At 40.9% G+C, this 21,676-nt stretch overlaps 1 protein-coding gene across 2 annotated transcripts in view; it reads right to left on the reverse strand.

Moving 5' to 3' along the window:
- Positions 1-5,685: 5,685 nt before the first annotated feature.
- exosc9 (exosome component 9) overlaps positions 5,686-21,676 on the reverse strand; it is a 78,239-nt gene continuing 62,248 nt past the window's right edge. For both annotated transcript variants that reach the window (XM_041199089.1, XM_041199098.1), the window contains exons 8-12: positions 17,640-17,728; positions 14,018-14,164; positions 8,698-8,876; positions 8,535-8,613; positions 5,686-7,303 (exon numbers count right to left, since the gene is read on the reverse strand). In XM_041199089.1, coding sequence (XP_041055023.1) covers positions 7,204-7,303; positions 8,535-8,613; positions 8,698-8,876; positions 14,018-14,164; positions 17,640-17,728 — 594 coding nt within the window. In that variant the 3' untranslated portion in view covers positions 5,686-7,203. The remainder of the gene's footprint in view (positions 7,304-8,534; positions 8,614-8,697; positions 8,877-14,017; positions 14,165-17,639; positions 17,729-21,676) is intronic.

The raw sequence follows: 21,676 nt of genomic DNA on the forward strand, positions 1-21,676 counted from the left end.
AAGCAATACTTAATTTGATAGGTGAGAAGTGATGCACTTTGGGAGAAATGGGGAGAGGCAGTGTAATAATGGTACTATTTTGATTGGGGTGGGGATGGTGGTGGTGAGGGTAGATGTAATGCAAGACCAGAAGACCCTGGAGATGCATAAATCACAAATCCATGAAAGTGACAGTGCATCTTGATAAGGCAGGTAGTATATGGAATACTTCGCTTTGTAAATAGTGGCATTTGATACAAAAACAAGTCATGATAAACCTTTTCAAATCACTGGTTAGGGCTCAGCTGATGCATAATGTATAAGTTTGGACAATACACTTTGGGAAGGATGGTAAGGCCTTGAAGAGATCGTGGTGCTGGTTTACAAGGACAATACCGGGGATGAGGGACTTCGGTTATGTGGAGCAAATGGAGAGGCTGGGGTTGCTCTTTGGAGCGGAGGGGGTTAAAGGTGGACTTTAAAAGGTATTGAAAATAAATTTTTTAATGTTACCACAGATCATAAGATTTAAAATAATTGCCATTGTCTTCAAGCCCTGCCAAAAGCTATTCCCAAGATGCTGTCTGAGCATTGTATTTGATCATGAAGTTCCAGCTCATAACCTCTCCTCCAAGCCTGCTTGCTACCATGTCAGTAAGATTCCTCACCTCTGTCCATGTTGTGGCTCATCAACTGCTAAACCCTCATTGTCTTTTATTTAGCCATTCATCACCACATGTGGCTGGACTAGATAAAGCACAGTTTGCTGTCCTCTGCCAAAACTGTTCACTATTCCAAGATCACCTTGCAATGGAAAGATAATCTCTGACTTCATGACAAACTATTCTCTGAAACCCTCACCTCCAACAAGTGTGAGCGGCTGATGGATTTTTGTCATTAAGATTGAAACTATTTGATACTGCAGAGGCAAATGAACACTCTTCTTCCCCTAGCCCTTCAGCCCAAACTTCCCCTAAAGTTTGCCCTGATTTATCCCCAAATTCTCTTTCTAGTTGTTTTCCTCTATCTCAATTCCCATTAAACTGTTGACCACCCACCTTGCTTTCCTGGCCTAATCAATCATATCTCTAATATTGCCTATGTTCCTGGTTTGGCTTATTTTTACTACTGAAACCCACATTTATTTGTTACTTTCAGAATCAACTATTCTAATTTTCTGGCTGGCCCCCCATCTTCTATGTTCCACAAACCTGGGCTCATCCAAATGCTACTGCATGGATCCCAACTTTTATTAAGTTATGGTCATCGATCACTGGGTTCTATGACCTCCATTAGTTCCTGGTCTGGCAACACCTTGAATTTAAAATGCTCATCCTTTTGTGGGCATACTCCTTGCTAACTCTATAACCATCCCAATCTATAAACCACCTAACTCAACAATCGCTCCAATTTTGTACAACACTGATTTTTGCTTTGCCATTGGAAGCTGTACCTACACCTGGCAGGACCCCAAGATCTGGAATTCATTCCCCGAAACTTTCCACACCTTGCCTCTTATGCTGCTCCTTTAAAACCTACCACTTTGACCAAGCTTATTTCTGATTATACTCCTCTGAACCTTACAATGTTTTACTATTAAAGTTGTTAACCCCACCTGTGTTCTCATTGTATTCATTTTTGACTAGATGCTAAGGTAATTGGGGAAAAAAAGTTGCATTAGCAGTTTTTTTCCATGCAAGTTCTTATAACTAGGAGCTTAGATCTTCAATAGACCACTTCACAGCAACGTCATTCATCATCACCACAGTCAATGTTTAAAAAAATTTATTCGGCTGTCTCATTCGCTCAGTACGAAGGTTACTAATAGACCCTTAAGGATTCTACTGGACCTTGGCTGAAGGATTGAGTGGACTTTAAGGTTGGTTTCAATTCAAAGTGCAAACTGCTTGTGATGCAATCTTATTCATTTAGACAGCTCAGAGAAAACCTGAGTATCAAAATACTTAGTTACAACCAAACCATACTGAAGTATTGGAATTACAAGAATTGAAAAGTTGTCATTTCTCCTTGCCCCAAATCTCTTTGCTTCGTGTTCCATCATCCCTTCTATATGCTTCCAATATCCATATTCATAGCCACTCCACTGACTTTTGATCTCGTGACCTCGCTATTCCCACTGTATCAAATCACTTAAGGCCATCTCTGATTACTTCCTTGTATTACTCTCTGCCCACGTCCCCTTTCTATATCCCACACCATTACTTCTTTCTGTATCCAAACAGGGGAAACTATGCTTAAATTCACTTGGGACTTTCCCACCTACCTAGCCTTTAGCCCTCCATTTGCTACAACATTTGTTCAACTGATTTGTATCCTCACCACCTTTTGATGCCCAGTAAACAAAATCATTATTTTCTCATCCTGGCTAGTCCATCTGGCCCGGCCCTTGTTACAATCTCAGAAGAAACCAGTAACTTAAAAATAAATTAGAACTTCCAGTTATTAACTGAAAGAACTATGCCACAAGAGATCTCATTTTTAAACAAAAATCTTTACCAGCCTTACACTATTTTGTGATTAATTATGCTTTAAGTCCAAAAATCTGTAAATGCTTGGGTGTTAAACCCATTTCTATGTTTATTTCCACCAAGAGTTCCCCTGTATGTTACACGATCTTGAAGATTTATTCACTTCTGGAACCAAACCAATGTCTGCCACAGTTCTCAGGAATTCACTTTGATTCTCCTTTAGTGTTTCAGCTACTCTCTTGAGGTATGGTGACTCTCTAACTTTCCACTGCTCAATTGTTGACTCCTTGGCTCAAGCATAGGTTTAAGGCATTCTGGTTTAGTGGCTTCACATTTGAAAATGCCCTTGATTTCTGATAGCCCTCTGCTCCTGGTTTACAGGTCCTGGAAGACTCTCTGCCTTCTCCAAACACCAATTCAACTAAAACTTTTATGAGAAATCACAGAGAATAAAACCCAAAACAAAAAAGTACCTTGCTTCATAACTTACTTCCATAGCAACGTGGCAAACCTGGGATGTTCCAAACAGAAATTTAAACTTAATCTCCAAATCTTTCCTTTATTCCAGGAAACCATAGGAATAATTATTATTTCTAATGGGGACAACTGTGATCTTGCCAGATTCACGGGCTCTATTACTAAGCTAAGAAAGGATTACCTGTTTATTGTTTTCACACTTCTAACCCCTTTAAACATGGATCATTCTTTGAATTGTAATTATCTTAGGGGAATTGACTAGTTTCTCAAACCCAGTGTTTCTAATTGCATTTAAAAATATCAATTCCTAAACTAAAAGTTATACTTCTAAAACATATGAATTATAAAAATCATATTTGTAACACCCTCATCTACATTGAAGTCCAAGCAACATAGACTTGTAGAAATATGGTGTTCAACTGGTTTAGTCAACCTGGTGGATCAGAAAAGCACCATTGAGTCCTGTTGTCTACTAAAATTGCTCACTATTCCAGGATTATCTGGAATGCTAGGATAACCCCCAGCTTTTTTTATTGCAGACCAATTTTAAACGCCTCTTTTTCACACCCCCCCACCCACCCAAATTTCCTCCACCCTTGCCTCCAACAATCAGTGCAAGGAACCCATGGATTTACTTTGCCATAAAGGTAGAGACTATCTGATCAGCTGTCTCTGCCATTTCCCTCATGTCTACTAGCCAACCAGACCAAACTTCCTCTAAAGTTTCCCTCTGCCCTGGCCCTGAATCTTTTTATTGTTTCACTCCCATGAGCTCATCGCCCACAAGATACAACTCCTACTGCCTCAGCTCTCATTCCCACTAAACTGCTGACCATTCAATTTCCCCTCCTGGCTCCCATATTAGCTGATATTGTTATCCGTTCCCTGTCTTCAGGTGCTTTTTCACTTCCTCCTCCTCCTCCCCCCCCACTCTAAATCTGCCATCATTACACCTCTCCTCAAAAAAAAAACTCTTGACACTACCACCCCATCTTCTTCGTCCTAAATCCATGACCATCTTTCACAGAACTCCATGTTTGAATCCCTCAAATAAGGTTTTCATCCTTGCCACAGTCTTGAAACAGCTCTTATTAAAGCCTCATATGATATCTTAAGTGATTGTGGCAAAGGTTAACCAACCCTCCAATATTTCTTGATGTGGTTATAGCCTTTGACATGGTTGATCACACCATCCTCCTCCTGTGCCTCTTCACTGATGTCCACCTGATTCCATTCTTATCTAATTGTAGACAGAGTGTCACTTGCTTCTCTTCCCCATCTTCCATATTGTTACCCCCAAGGATCTATTTTTGGTCCCCTCCTATTTCTCATCTATGTTCTGCCTGTCGGTGACATGATCTGAAAGCACAGCATTTGTTTTCACATGTATGCTGATAACACAGCCCTAGTTCACAACCACCTCTCTCTCTCAACTCCTCCACTGCTGGCAAATTAGAAGACCACTTATCTGACATCCAGTACAAGATTAGTAAAAATTTCCTCCAATTAGATATATTGAAAAAAGAGATGTTTTCATCTTGCACTCATCAGGAAGAGATGGTGGTGTAGCAGTAATGTTGCTGGACTAGTAATCCAGAGGACCAGGCCAATGTTCTGAGGACATGGGTTCAAATCCCACCATGGAAGCTGCTGGAATATAAATTCAATTAATCTGGAATATAAAGCAGGTCTCAGTAACGGTGAGCGCAAAACCATCAATTGTTGTAAAAACCCATCTGGTTTACTATCCTCCTTTAGGGGAGGAAATCTGCCATCCTTACCTGATCTGGCCTACATGTGACTACAGACCCACAGCAATGCCCTCCTTAACTGCCCTCCTCAAAATGACCTTGCAAGGTGAGTTCAAGGGCAATTAACGATGGGCAACAAATAATGGACAGCAGGCACACATCCCATGAAAGAATTTTTAAAAAAAATCAGGGGAAACAACATATTTATAATGTATGAGTTGACAAGTGGACTCTTATTGGTATTGGCGTTGCCATGAACAATGCACCAGTTGACAGTGACTGACAATTAACTGCCAAGCATTGTTTGAAATTTAAACCCAGGCAGCTCAACTCTGACTGGTCAAGACATTGCCCTGGGGAATGAACCAGCAAATGACTGTCACTTATTTTGTTTAGCTGAAACAGGCGCAATGTGTGTACATGTTCTTGAAGCTGAAACCTACATATACAGGGCCCTGTTCTTTGCAGACAGAAAGAACGTGCACGCACATTGTGTACATGACCTCACTGAGCTATATTGGCTCCTGGTCAAGCAACATCTTGGCTTTAAAATTTCATCCTTTTGTCCTCCTTGCATGGCCTCATCCCTCTTCATCTTTGTCAGCTCCTTCAGCCCCACAACCCTCAGATATATGTGCGCATCTAATTCTAGCCCCTGGAACATTCAATTTTAATTGCTCCACTACTGCAGGCTATGCCTTCAACTGCCTAGGCCGTAAGCTCTGGAATTCCTTCAAACTCTCTTCCTTTAAGTTCTTGTTTAAACCTAGCTCTTTGATTTACCTTTCAGCCATCTGCCATATCGATTTATCTGGCTCGCTACCTAATTTTGCTTTATAAGGCTCCTGTGAAGTGCTTTGGGATATTTTACTATATTAAAGATGCTATATAAAAATTTTGGGGCATTCGAACAAAAAAGGCGACCCAACATTGGCCTCAATACATAAGTGCCCAGATAGCCTATCTGTAATACTGATGAACAACCAATATTAACATTTTACATCAATTTATTCATAAATTTAATTGACCATGGAGTTACAATTTTGTCATAAGTGAAAGGATATGATGAAGGAAAGGTGTGCAAACTATTTAAATGGTTTCAGCATCAAATAACAAAACCACCCCCCCACCAAATTTAGTATATAAAGGTCTGCAAAATGAGGATATTGGGAGTAGATAATTTTCTCAGCTTCAGTGAAAGAAAATATTACTTCCTCCATTTATCTACACAGTATTCCTCTTAGCGTGGACGGAATCTTATTACCTGTGAAGATTTTCGGATATCAGGACCAAAGGTGGGTCCCGAATCTCCCTGTGATGCCTGGTTGCCCACCTGCTCAATCATACCGGAGGCCAATTAAGAGGCTGCCTCTGGGAGTGCCATCTAATTAAAGATGGCAGGTGGAACAGACACCTGGCAGCGATGTTCTGCCGGCAGCCTACTGGGAGAGGTGGGTGGTGCTAAGTTATGCAGGAAAACCTGAGGGCTCCTGAAGACGGAGCAACTTTGGAAGATGTGTGAAATTATTAAATTTTTTGTGGCCTCAGCTGCACAGCCATCTTTACATCCCCAAACTGGCCCCAAGTGGTCAGTTAATTGTCACTAATTTGCCATCCACCATTTCCATTGCTCACCCACATCTGGCAAGATCATCCAGAGATGAGCAAGTCAGCCCACTGAACCGATGGCAACCTTTCAGATTTCCCTCCCAGTCCTGTCTGGGTGGTCTCATAAGATTCCACCCACTATGTCCATCCATGGCTCAGTGTCCACTTTTTCCTGATGCCTCAAAAGTGCCTCTTGGTGTATTATTATAAAAATGGAAATTATTGTTTGTTATTCTGCATTTAAAACATCAGAAGACAGAAACTTAAGACAGAAAGTAACAATGAAAATACAATGTCTTTTGCCACTGATGGACTAAAAGCTGTGATGGTCAGATTCTGAGGTATCATCTATTGTCATTTTCAAAATTCTCTACAGGATTTTATTCAAGAAAATTAAACAGGTTTAATTAAACAAATTCAAGCAAATTATCACAACTGTTTGAAAGGAGGAATAAAAATACAATTTTAAAAAGGTGAAGAATAAAAAGATAAAATTTGTTTTACAGCTCTTACAGACAACATCTGCAGAAGTGGCAGAAAATCTAAGCTGAACAATTAGCAACGAAACAACTAAAAATTATAATGAAGTAAAAATTAACAAAATCCCTGAGAAGTTGCCAATTAGTCAACCAGGTATCAATAAATAGTTAGCAAAAATCCTAAAGGGATTTTAAACAAACTTATCCAAACTTTTTAATTTTCAAAATACAGTAGCTTTTTATAAATTTATAGATAAATGTCAAGAATATTTATCCAAACCTCTCCTTGACACCTGCAATGGTGCAATTTATTTTATATGCCTCCTCTTAGAGGAGCATACTTAACATGCAACACAATAAAAGTTATGTACTCTTACATAGCTTCAACAGAATCCATATTAAATTATTTGATGGTTAATATCACAACAGAGTCCCCTTTTTCTTCTGTTTTTTCTTGTTTTTATTTTTTGGTACTATTTCGTTTGTTGATGTCTGCTGAGCTTTTTCTGAATTTATCTTTCTAAAGGATGAAATAAAAATATTGGATCATCAATTTCAGAATCAGTAGCTGACTCAAATGTGTTTTACAAAAAGTTCAAACTTTGAAATTTAAAGCACAGAAACAGGCCTTTTGGTCCAACAGGCGTTAATGCTCATTATGAGCTTTCTACCATCTTACTTCATTCCATTTCAACACCTTGGAGAGAATTTCATCCGTGTCGGCCGAGCTTGGCAGGGGCAGTCGGGAAGCTGACCACCACCCAAGATCGGGGCTGGAAGGCGATTTCACGATGGCAGGCCAATTAAGGCCCGCCCAGCATGAAATGTGAGCTGCAGCACACAGCGCTGCCTGCGAGGGGGGGTGAGGAGTGCGAGTGGGGCAAGCATGAATTTCGCGCATTTGTGCAAGTGCGCGCTTTATAAGACGAAGAGTTATAAAGAAAATAAAAACATAATGAAACATGTCCCATCATGTGGCTCTGTCACATGAGCAGGGACAAGTTATTAATTAAGTTTTAAAATTATTTTATTTTTATTTGCTTTAGCAAACCTCATCGCTCCCGTGGATGAGGTTTTCTAAAAAGTGCAAAGGCCTCTTGGCTTTCTTGCCTGCCTGCCAACCGTAAGGTTGGACGAGCTGTGAAAAATTCAGCTTAATTGATAATTTAATGGCCTTAACAGGCAGACATCAGTACACATAATAGCCAGGGTTTTCAACTCTGGATCAGGAATCTGGCCGCTGGTTCAGATCCATGTCCCGAGTCTGTATGTTGTATTCCAGACAGGCCCATCTGGAGTTTTCAAGGCCCAGGCCAATGGGAGGCTGTCCAGAACTGATACATCAGCAGCCCCACCAGATGAGGTGGGAGCTGCCAATTTGTGATGGAGAAAGAGATGGAGGTACCCTCTGAAGAAGAGGTCAATTTAAAAAAATACAGAGCCACAAACGCCTGGCTGTGATCATGGAGGGACAATCCCTCTAGGGGACGGCCAACAACCGCAGCTGTAGACTTTACGGCTGAGGAGGGTCCCTCATGTGATCCATCTCCCTTTCCTCCCCGCAACTTCCACCCTGAGCCTACCATATCAGCCTGGGTGTGGGCCATCTGCATTGCCATCTAAAAATCCCAGTTGGTGAGGGAGTGGGGCCTTTGTAGTTACCAATAATTAGCCCAAATTAGCTGCCAGCCGGGTTTAAATTTTAAATAAAAGTATCAAGTAATTCACTTCTTAACAGGTTTCCAACCCACCTTCCTTTTATTTGCATTCCTTCTGGCTCCAGTATTATAATTTCCTCCTCTTCACTTTCTGACAGTTGGATAACCTCAACTATACAAAAAGAAACAGAATGAAAAGTCAGCAAGTCTCAAATGCTAAGCTGAACACAAGACAACACAAATGCAGCATATTTACCATCTGTATGTGTGCTTGCTCTTTCATTATCATTGCCCAAACTCTGGCCGCCTGGTTCAGGAACGATATCCTCTTCATCTTCTTCCTCCTCTTCCTCAAGATCATCAATCATCCATTCATTTTGAATCCCTTCCCCAATTTGACCTGTTCCAGGAGCACGTACAATTGGTTTTGGAATGCTTTTTCCAGTTAAGAAAAATGTTACTCAAGCGCCATAAAGCCTATGTAGAAAGAAAAATGTGCCGCACTTTCTCAAAAATATATTAATTGCTACCCAATAAGGTTTGGGTACACTAAAGTTATTATATAATATTGTACAGTTTGCCACTTTAATTACTCTTGGTTTGCCACGTTCAATGCTTTGTACTTCGGAAACAATCACTTTTTTGCCCTCATTTCTACACTTCTTCCATTGCTGTCCACATCAAGCCTTCTCCCATGCAACCCTTCTTCACTAGCGGTATGTATCTATTATATACTGGGTCTTTAGACAAATTATATAAATATACTAAATACATATTTAGTATTTCTAAACATGATATACTTATAAATCATGCCATCCTGTCTAATTGCACTGTCCAGCCCAGCTTCCTATCTTAAAATTGCTTTTTCTGAAGTTGAGTGTTTCCATTGTAGTTAATCTTTCCATCATAAACTGAACCTTAAATTCTACCATATTGTAGTGACTGTCAAAAAGGTGTTTTGATTCTCACCTACTTTACAGGCTATCTCCACCTATCACTGGCCCTCTATCCAGCTCTACTTGTCCCACCCCCCCTTAAACCAGCTTATATTTCACCTCTTTTCTATTTTTCCTTAGTTCTGTTGAAGAGTCATACGAACTCGAAATGTTAACTGTGTTCCTCTCCGCAGAAGCTGTCAGACCTGCTAGTTTTTCCAGGTATTTTTATTTTTGTTTACAATCTCTTGGTTATTGGTTAATATCATGAACAATAGTTCCCCAGTTCACACAAGTCCTTTTACCAACTGTCCATATAACAGCCCAGGGTCATAATTTTACTCATAGCCTTTTATGAAATTCCCAATCTATCCATGGTAAATTGAAGCCACCCAATTTCTGTTGTTGTGCCTACCGAGTTCTTGATCCAATCCCTCTTTCTGATCTAATGGTTTATTGGAGACAGGACAGCCAGTTTCCTTTCCCTTCTTGTCTTTTATCCCTGTTCACAGGGTTTCCATTTTATCTGCACTTGGAGCAGATAGATCCGTTTCTATTAAAATCAACTTTCCTTTTGCATAAAAGGCTACACATCTTTACTATTTGTCTTTTTATTTTTACTTTTATTACTGTTATTACACAAACCAACAACCATTTATATTCACAGGTGAGAAGAAAGTAATAGATGGAAGGAATGGATGTACAGCCATGTGCAAGAATTAGAGGTGATTGAAATTATAAATGAAAAGATGGAGAATGAAGTAGAGATACAAAGCAATTTAAGCAGAATGTTCCAAAATGAAGGATTGAGGCACCTGAAGGCTCTGCTACAAAAGACAGGACAAAGAGACGGAGTGGAATGGACTAAAGCACAATCACTGGACCAAAGGGTGCAAGAGGAATGAAGGCTACATAGTTTACAAAAATAGGGTGGATGAAGCCATAAAAGAATTTGAAGTTAAGGTGGATTTTGCCAACCATTGCTTTCCAAAGAATGCACATCCAGGGGCAATGGTCAGGAAAAAGGTGCAATTTAGGTCTTTGCCCCATTCAAGCTATTTTGGCATTTCTTGAAGAACTGGAGCTAGTCCTGTGCTTATAGTAGCCATGGACCAGTCTGAGGCATGCAATAAGATGGGAGAATCTTTTCTGACCTCTGATCTAATCTCCCTGATGATCCACTTGCTGGGCACTTAAACCTGGCGTCATGCCCTGATTAGTGGGGTTCTGGGGCGGTCCAAAAACATTCAGCCAGGGCCCTTTCATTTATTTTTTTTCATAGAAGTAATAGTGTCAGCACGTCCCCCACTGCCTAGGATTCTGGCTTCCAATCACAAACAGCCTCAGAGATTTGCAACTGTGCCTCATTTTCTTGCTATTTCTGCTGGCACCCAAGCCCTGCTCTCCGAGTGTGTTCAAGTACTATAAATGGCTAGGGCCAAGATCTGCTGGTGATCCTGTCTAGCAACAGCATGGCAGGGGAGGAAGGCAGATAAATTGCATCCTGATTTCTCAGTAAAGTGATCTGTATCCCTGTATGTTTATCGATTCCATGCCATTGATGAACTAGGTCTCCACACTACCCACTAGATCACAGCTTCCCTCCCCAATAAGTATCTCCAGGTTTCCTATTTTATTCATCAAATCCCTGGAATGAATATGTCAAAATTCAAGGCATCCATTCCCATTTCCTGTACTAAAGTGTTTAATTACCTTGTAATTTGTTGCCCATGTAACCACATTCTTACGGGTCAGTGCAGTTTCCAGCTGTATCAGCAACTGCCTTTGAACAGTGAGCTACTGCAGAGGTACTCAATCTTTGAGTTTGAGACCACCCTCTCATGTTATAAAAAATCCATAAACCTTCCAGAATAACACAAGTACATTTTCCTGTATAAAAATTAGTTATACAACTGAATATATATTTATTATTATTTGTGTTACTTACATAATGTGAAACATGTTGCTGGGTGCTGGGCACCAGATTGAAGCTTGGGTGAGAGGCATAAATACTCATGTGAAGGGTGTAGTGATGCATTACAGCTGCAAGCCTTCACTAGCCTGCATGAGCAGCAATACTTAGTTACTGACTGTTGACTGAGACAAATTGTTATGATATGTAAGTACAGGTTTAAAAATTTGTGAGAGTAGGGGGCTTGTAAGTAGAACGTACGACAGATTGTCATAGGGACAAAAACAGCAATTCTACATATTCTCCAGTTATTTTGGGCAGACCCCTTGAAAGGTTCTCATGGACCCTTGTTTGAGAACCCTGATCCTGTACTAGTACATCTAGCTACTGTATTTTTTCTATCTTCACCGTTCTATTTTCTTTCTAGGTCTCTTCTGTTTATTTCCTGCTCCCCTAGTAAAATTAGTTTAACACCTTATCCGGCTGAAGTTTGCAAAAAAAATTCTTCGAGATCAAAAAGTCTTAAGATTGAATTACTTACTTGAAAGAGGAATATTAAAGGCAACCATGGAATTTAAGGCCAGAATATTTCCCTCGTCAGGCGGGTTTGGCGGGAGCGGTTGGGGGTGGTCAGGAAGCCAACTGCTGCCTGCAATCGGCTCTGCTACGCAATTTCAACATGGGCGGGCCAATCTCATCCGGTAGATGGTGCTTCTAAAGTGTAGAACTCTCTCAGCGAGTGGCAGCGCTCAGCACTACCTGTGCAGGCAGGGGGAGGAGGGAGAGTGGGCCTGACGTGCGGTTCACACATGCAAGCAAAAGACCGCTTCAACCTCCGAGACACGGAGCTGCCTCAGGGACACTGAAGCGCTTTAAATAAAATTATTAAAGACAGTTTTTAAAAAGTCCCCTCATGTGACTCTGTCACATGAGCTGGGACATGTTTTTAATTCAAAAATAAAGTTTTCAGTTAATGTTTATTTGCTTTAGGAAACCTCATCCTGCTCACGGATGAGGTTTCCTACAAAATGTAATGGCCACTTGGCCTTTTCGCCTGCCTGCTAACTGTAAGGTTGGACAGGCAGCATTAATTTGATTTTAATTAGCTTGTTAATAGCCTTAATAGGCCTTTCAATTATTGGCAGGCGCACAGCTGACTGCGGGGCACGCCCGCCAAATGAAATATCGCACGAGTGCATGATGACATTGGGACGCACATCTGACATCGCATCATAATACGTGCGGGCGCAAACATAAAATTCTGGCCTAAGAGTACAATTGGACAAGGTGATTCATGTGGAGAAAACAATGGCACAAATTCGTCGGGTCAAATGCCCTTTGTTTGCTGTAACATTTTATGATTTTAGGCACAGGACATGAACTATTAGTGTAAGCTATGTCAGAACAAATCAGCAGCAACATTGCTATCGATTATGGCACCAAGTAGAATATTTATTTCACTTCTGCCAGTAGTTGATAATTTTTGAGTTTTAAATGTCATTTTCATAAGTAATAAAACAAATAGCAAATTAATGACGATCTAGGTCTGCCACATCAGTGCAGAACTGAGAGAGTTCTACACTTTAGAAGCACCATCTACCAGAGGAGATGGTAAACATGAGATGATCTGCCTTCTTAGAAGACCAAGGTCCCAAGGCACTACTTGAAAAGCAGAGAAGTTCGCCTGATGGCCTGACATAATTATTTGGCAGTGATGCAATTGGGATGTCATTACATCATGAAGGGAGCAATCTAAATCAAAGCGATATTGAATTTTATAACATAGAAACAGATCATTCGACCAAACAAGTCTATGCCAATGTACATGCAGCACATCAGCCTCATTTCACATTATTTCACCTCACCCTTCATTCTTTCAATAACAAATTACTTGTCAGCCATTGAATATTGTCAGAAGTAATAAAAATTGTTAGCGGTGGTTCAGTTCACCTCTAAGTCAGAAGGCTAAGTCAGAGGCATGAGCATAAAAATCTAGGCTGGTACTCAAGTACAGAACTGATGGTGTGCTAAACTGTCTAAGATGCTGGCGTTCAGATGAGATGTTAAAGCAAAGGATGTAAAAGAATCCGTTGCACTATTTCGAAGAAGAGCAACAGAGTATTGCTGAAAAAAGAGTCAAGCTGTCTAAGCTTTTTGTCTTGCACTCATCAAGAGAGATCACAAGATACCAACAGTAAAGGTAACATCAATTAATAATGCATGAAGATTTATCCAGGTGTCCTGGCAAATAGTTATCCTTCAATCAACATGACTTAAAGAAACAGATTATCTCGTCATTATTACATTGCTGTTTGTGGGGCTTTGCTGTCCCATTTCCTACATTCTACAGTTAGTACACTTTCATATAGCACTTTGGGATGCACTGAGCTTGTAAAAATGTGCCATATAATTGCAAGTCTGTCTTTCTTCACTTTTTTCTATCACTCAAATAAATATTGTGGACTTGCAACTTTCTGTTGCTCCAGTACATTGTATGTAACATCCTATTATATTTAGTGCATGCAATCATATATTAATAATCACATTAAAAGTATGAACAACAAACTGATTAAGAGTTCTAACAGGACAGCAAGAAATGATTAACTTAAACCAATAAATTTTAAAATATTATAAAGCTAGTTTCAAAGCAAGCATAAAATGCTTTACTGAGCAGATTAACAATCAGCTTTAAGTTACCATTAGCAACTAGACCAATGAGAAAAAGATACAATGGTGTGGATTGTTCGGCTTTTGATACAATTTCTTCAGCTTGTTCTTCAACACCATCTGTATTCACTGGAGTTTCATCAAGCTTAAAGGTAGTGATCCGCTTGTTTGGTATGGATTCTGCAAAACCAAATTTCCCACCTTCTTTCCTGCCCAATGTAAAATTTACAGATAATTTATTAAGCTTTTGCATAAAATCTTAGCCGTTGGGTTTACAATTATTATTAATTTATCAAATTATTTACTTGAACTATGGTCTTCTTTACAATTTGACATCACTGTCTACTGGAAGGAAGAAAGGAAACTAAATGGGACTTCAATCCACCCTGGGATGGGAACTTCCTATGCAAGAAGCTTCCACTCCTCAGGCCACTAGAACACGGTATATTACTAAGGGCTGGTACACATGCCAAGATTAAAAAAAAGAAATTGCAAGGACCAAAGAGCAAGAATTTGCAACTGTTGAGGCCACATGTATAGAGCATGTAAACTAATGATGCATCTCAGGATACACAAATAGAGTTGTATCTTTATCCTGGACCTGCTTCCATCATAAGCTTGTCCCCTTAAAAAGTGCTGAAGCTGTCTGATTTAGTTGCCAATAACCGAATACCAAAATACATTCTTGAGGAAATCAGGGGAAAAGAGCTCTGTCCCCTTGAAGATTCATTCGGGAAACCTTCCCTAATTTTTCTGGCCTCTGCTGAACAGCATGGAATCCTGGCAGAATGCTGGGCACCTGCCCACATCGACAGTGAGTTTGACCCAAAACCATCAAGCAACGCCAAAAATTGCCCTAGGAAAGATGATTTGTGTCCCGTGCGTGAAGTGCAAAATTCTCCTCTTTTACAAAAATATGGACATCACGTGTGTAGTGACTGAAAGGATTTATTTTGTTCTTTCTGTAATGCTTAATTGCCCTCGAAAAGGTGGTGGTGACACTCAGGTAGACAATCAAACCACCACAATCTGCAGTGCACCAATCTCAAAGATTATGGCCCATAACTTCCGTGCTCCCCAGTGTCGGATTTGGGGGGTACCCCAAATATGCGCTGGGAAATCCCTCTGGCAAGTTCCCAGGTAAGGGTTTGCACAGCAATTGCCCGGAAGTGCTAACTTCCTCTGGACAATTGCGCTGCGCTGGGAACCATCCGAAAATATGATTTAAATCGCAAACTTTGATGGTTCCGCCGGGATTGTAACAATGGTTACCCAGAAAAAGTTAGAAGAATTAAAACCTCTTCTAGCTTCTAGGTAACTATTGTAAAGACCCAGACCAACCCCACACCCCCGCCACCACTCCCCTCCCCCTCCAGCCCCCGGGACTCCCCGCTATCCCTCCATGGGACACCCCCATCCCCCACCTGACCTCTGACAGCCCCAGCTCCTTCCCCCACTGACCTCAGCATCCCCCCCACCCCCCAACATCGGATCCCCCCCTCAAGACTTCAGACCATGACCCCTCCCCACCTTGGACCTCTGGAAACCCCCCAAAGGCTGACCTCCGGACCCCTCACAGCACAACCCCCCCCCTCCACCCTGGTCTTTGGATCCCCCCACATTCTGACACCCCCCAACCCCACTCTGACCTTGAACCCCCCTGCCCCTGACCTCAGACCCCGACCTTGGTCCCCCCAGACCTCTGAACACCCCCCCAAACTCCACCCCCTGACCTCAGAACCACCCCCCCCCCCCCCCCCCCCCCCACCCCGCTGCCCTGAGAGCCCCATACCGACCTCTAGGTGCCCCTGACCTCCCAGACATCCCTGACCTCCGGACACTCCTGACCTCTGGACATCCCTAATCCCCAAATCCTAGCTACTTACCTTAGACACTGACCTTCTCCCTGTCCTGTCAATTTCCCTGGCCCTTTAAACTTGCCTGCTTTACAGCAGCATGTGCTGTAAAAAAGTGGGCGTGGCCTCCTTGAATACATTGGATCTAGACTTTGCTGGGGCCTGTGAGGATTCTTACAATGCAGGCCCCAAGCAGCTCCAATGAACGCAAGTGCAACGCAATTTTCAAGACCAGGTAAATGTGCATTTATTTCTTCTAATTTCTGGGGGCTAGCACTTTCCGATGCTAGTTGGAAGTTACGGCCCAATGTTGCTTTAAAAAAAAGGGTTTCTCCCTCCCCACAAAATTTTGGTTTGGTGGCAATATCATAATTGTACATGGAGGAGGAACAAATGGGCAGATGACCAAATGTGTACAGTTCTGGGCGCCACACTTTAGGAAGGATGTGAATGCATTGGAGAGAGTGTAGAAGAGGTTTACAAAAATGGTTCCAGGGATGAGAAACTTCAGTTATGAAGATAGATTGGAGAAGTTGGGACTGTTCTCCTTGGAGAAGAGGAGAAGGCTAAGAGGAGATTTGATAGAGGTGTTGAAAATCAAGAGGGGGCCGGACAGAGTCGATTGGGAAAAACTATTCCTACTCATAAATAGATCGAGAACGAGAGGACACAGAATAAACGTGATATGCAAAAGAAGCAAATGTGATGTAAGGAAAAAGCTTTTTCACACAGCAAGTGGTTCGGGTCTGAAATGCACTGTCTGGAAGTGTGGTAGAGGCTGGTTTAATCAATGCATCCAAGAGGGCATTAGATGATTATTTAAGTAGAAACAATGTGCAGGGTTACGGGGAAAAGGCAGGAGAATGTCATTGAGTCATAATGCTCATTTGGAGAGCCAATGCAGACACAATGGGCTGAATGGCCTCCTGCAAATAACGATTCTATGATCCTATGTAACCCCTATCACCAGCTTTTAAGTTCACCCTTCTGAATTGAATTTGAAATATTAAAGTCTTAAAAATGTCCAACACAAAAAACATTTGCTTCCATATATTTGAGTCTGTAATTTTTATTTAAAAATTAGAAATTAGCTCAGACATCTGACAAATATAAAGTATGTATTATCCATTAAAATACTTAAATTATACTTACCAATCTTGATGGATGAATTAAGCACTTTGACTGTATATTTCAGCAGAGACAATTTAAAAAAATATATATACCTGAAAAATCATGCACTTACAATTTTAAAAATACCACTCACATTGTTGCCTGAAAATATAAAGTTGGCATTTGAGAGTACCATTTGAGTGTTTTGAAGAGCTGCCCACTACTAACCTTTTGTTTAAGATTGATTGATCTAAGTAAGCAGATCAAAACATATTTGGATATTTATGGCTTTTTTATCCCACTCCCAAAGGGTGACATGTTGGGATATGTTACCAAGGGTGCATGCTGCAATTTCTGCTCCTCCCCACTCCCAAAAGAATATCATCTAAGTGGCTGTTTTTTTTAGGTGGAAGACTAGTTAGCAAATGTCAAGGACTCAAACATTTCAGGACTTAACCTCTCCTCACCAAAAACCACACTGATGCACTGGTCAGCAGAAGACACTGGATAATAATCAGGAACCACAGCCAAATTTGCCTCTCCCCAGTCTAGGATCACTGAGGCTAAATCTAATACCTTTGTCTCCTGATTGAGTGAAAACTCAGTACAGACCAGACCAGACACTGAATCTGTCTGTTTAATATCATCTAAAAAATAATTTTCAAAACACAGCACTCTTTACAAAAAATATTACATTAAGAATTTAAAATAAACTTGCCTGGCTTTTTTATCATTTTCAAGAGCTTTTTGCATTAGTTCTGTGATCTCTGCCACCTTCACGCCAGCTATTTTAGTACAACGGAGAACCTAAAACGAAACAATAAGGTCATTGTTCTTCCATTTTCCCATTTTCTTCCTTCTTACCTGGAGATGTTGATTTATGTAAGAGTCCGCAGGTACCAGCAGCCCTCCATTACCTCACCATTAGGTCATTTTTGTGTGATATCCTCGACCGTGAACATCACTAGTCTATTCAACATAAGGGCATCAAAACTGAGGTTGATTTTGTCCTCATGTCGTTATAGATCGTCCATTTATATAAATAGAGGCAGAAGGTGCCCGAGCAGACGCTACAACAACAGCCTGTATTTCTATAGTGCCTTTAAAATAGTAAAACGTTTCAAGGTGCTTTACAGAAGTGTTATCAGAAGAAAACGTTAAGACCAAGCTTTTAGTCACCCATCTGTCCTAAGGAAGATCTTAAAGAGGAGAGGTGGAGAAGCGGAGAGATTTGGGCAAGGGATTCCAGGGTTTAGGGCCTAGGCAACTGAAAGCACAGCAACCAGTGATGGAGCAGTTAAAATGCGGAATTTGCAAGAGACCAGAATTGAAGGAGGGTTGAGATTTTTGAAGGTTGTAGGGTTTGAGGTGGATCTAGAGATGTGGAGCAGGTAAAGCCTTGGAGGGATTTGAAATCAAGAATTTTAAAATTGAGGTATTAGCTTGAGGCAGGTGGCAGACAATGCCAATGCCTGCAGCATCACCCACAGGACACGGGTTCAGTGCTACAATGCTTCAACTATTTGACCAAAGACAAAGTGATGTCTTAATAGCTCTACTTCTCTGTATTAGACCTGACCACAGTATTTCTCCCCATACTGCCCATCTCTCTCCCTCGGCATTATAAACACTTCCCTCCCTCTACCAGGCGCATCACATGAATCACAGTGGGTACTGTACCAACTCTTCTTTCGCACTCAACTATTGTTGGTGGCCTCACATGAGGCGCCAGCAGTCTACTTTTTTACCTGGCAGCAATTGTTTAGCATTTCACTCTTCTGCTGCTTTTTAATTACTGAATACACTTGAGTAATAATCGATCTCATGTAAAAGTTGACCCCTAACTTCTGGCCAAAAAGTCCTTAATTTTTCATGTATCTCCTGTAAAAGCTGACACCCAACTTTCCAAGGACACTCCACTCTGACTCAGCTCACTGCCCCACTCTGTGTTCAGAGTAACACCTCAGAGACCAAGATTTGTAGCAGGAGTTTTCTGATCTTTCTGCATCAGTGCTAGATCACAGAGTGCAATTTGCCCACTGAGATATTGGGGAATTTTAGTAAAAGTTTAATTTCTTGTTGAAGTGACAAGTTAAGATTGGAAAAAACTGAGTCAGTGTGCACCAGCCCAAGAGGTACCTGTTTGGAGTTGGTTGTGCGAGCCACGAGTGTTGGTTGTTTATACGGTAAGTCACTTTCTTGCACAAATCTCAACACCTTGCTCACAACTTACTGCTTCTCTCTCCGATCATGCACAACACAAGAAGCTCTCACACACCTGCACAATACTTTATCACCACACACTACTCGGTCTGCAGAAGAAACTGGCTCACAATAACTAGAGAGAAGCTGAACAGGGGGCCAGCTGGCCTTGATCCAAGTCACCACCCAGACCTGGGCGGAAACTATGGACATAATTGGAGCAGATAGATTAAGCAACAGGATGAAGAATGTCTGACTCTTTCTTCTATGTTTTCTCTTTCGATTGGGAAGGAAAGGAGGAGTGGCAATGTTGATTAAGGAGAATATTGCAGTGCTGGAGAAAGTGGATGTTCTGGGAGGGTGGGGGTTGTCAAGGGCAGAATCTATTTGCTTAGAGTTACGAAACAATAGAAATAACATTACACCTACAGGGTGCATTCTATAGCCCCTAGTCAGAAAAATAGAGAGGAGCAAATTTGCACAGAAATTACAGAGTGCAAGAACTATAGAGTAGTTATAATCAGGATTATTAGGGCAGTAATACCGGATAGTCTTAGCGTAAAGAGCAGATTGGGAGAAGAATTTCTTAAGTGCATTCAGGGGAACTTTTTTTGATCAGTACATTTCTGGTCCAATGTGGAAGATGGAATTGCTGAATCTGGTCCTTGGGAATGAGGTGGGTCAAGTGGAGCAAGTGTCATTAGGGGAACATTTAGGGAATAACGATAATAGTATTACAAGTTTTAGATTATCTATGCAAAAGGACAAGGAGCAATCCAGAGTAAAAATTGCAAGAGGGCCAAAATCAGCAGGTTGAGAACAGATCTGGCCTAGGTAAATTGGATTCAGATTAGCAGGCAACATTGTAATTGAACAATAAGCAGCCATTGAAGAGTTAGTCAGACACAACCTTCCCTTAGCAAATCTATGCTGACTGTTCTTTATCAATCCATGCTTTTCTAAATGATGATTAGTATAGTCCCTTAGAAATTTCCCAATAATTTGCCCACCAACAAGGTTAGGCTGACTGGCCTGTAATTACTTGGTTTATCCCTTTTCCCTTTTTAAAACAACAGTACAACATTAGTGGTCTTCCAGTTCTCTGGCACCACTGCTATATTCTAACAGGATTAGAAAATTATGGTACTTGTTTAGCTTGCAAGGGCTGGTCATGTAGATGTCATGAGCCAGTGTAAATGCCTTAGTCCCAAGCAGACTGCTCCTGACTTCCGGAGCTGAGTCAAAGAGTGTGAAGATGGTGACTGACACCATATGTAGATGATCGTTCACCAGCTGTACAATCATACCTTTCCAGTTCATGAGGGCTGCTGACTTATTGGGAAATAGCCATACCGCTACATGGATGTAGTTAATGACAGCCTGAACTTATAAAAGGCCTTCTTTAGCTGCATAGCCTACAGGCCTTTCCTGCTGACATTTATGCGGAATGTTTTAAAACCACTGGCCTTGGCAAAGACAACATCAGTGTACTTCTTGATAGAGGTAATATATTATAGATTGACTAATGTAACTGATGTCACATGTTGCAGCCTATGTATAGTGGGTCTCACTACACAATCACCTCCTCCACTCCAGGATGAATCCTACTTTCAGCCCTAATCTGCTTGAAGGTTTGGATGCCAAAAAAACTGAAAAATCATTGCATTCCAATGGAAAAATGAATGATAAAAGTCTACAACAGGTACCAATTTGTGTGCTTGAAGGAGTGTGCTCCTTTAAATACTGCTTTTGAGTGCCAGTTCATGGTCATATTGTCCTGTCGAATTGAGCAGTTTTAGGCCTACATGCTACTTGTGCTTCTGTGAGTGAAAATGGTGGGATCCTATTGACATCAATGCATCAAGGAAGATGGATCATCTTTAACTAAAATTGATAGAAAATCAAATGATTGCATCATGTATAATTAACATTTTACACAAAACAATAGGGCATACAGACATTAATCAATCTGTTGGAGAAGTCAGGATGGAAAAATGCCAGAGGACTGGAAGACCACTAACGTTGGCAAGATGTCGCTTTATAGATCTTTTGGAAAAAAAATTTATAGATCTTTTGGATAATCCAAAAGCAATAATGTGTCAGCATACACAATGCAACATAAAGTACAACCAATAGCACTGGCAATTGCACTCCAAGCTTTCAGCAACAGAAAACAATCAGAGACATATTTTCATATGATTTGATGAGGAGTATATTGCATTTCTACAGTTTCCTAGCTTCTTATTAGCATTTTATGGCCTTTTAAGAATTGCGTGGAAAACATTCCTTTTTGTCTAATGTACTATAACCTCCAAATGGAAATGTTTTCTTGTCTAATGCTGGCAAATCAATGAGATTCATCAGTATTATGATGCCCATTACTCAAAAAAAAACTAAATGGCAGATACGTTAGATGACAGGAGAGTACTCTAGAAAAATCAACAGAATTTAGACCAAATAATCATAGGCAAAAGAATGGCAAGATGTCGCTTTATAGATCTTTTGGAAAAAAAAGTAAGATAATCCAAAAGCAATAATGTGTCAGCATACACA

The sequence above is a fragment of the Carcharodon carcharias genome, chromosome 1 (genome assembly GCF_017639515.1).
Source record: "Carcharodon carcharias isolate sCarCar2 chromosome 1, sCarCar2.pri, whole genome shotgun sequence".
NCBI lineage: Eukaryota > Metazoa > Chordata > Chondrichthyes > Lamniformes > Lamnidae > Carcharodon > Carcharodon carcharias.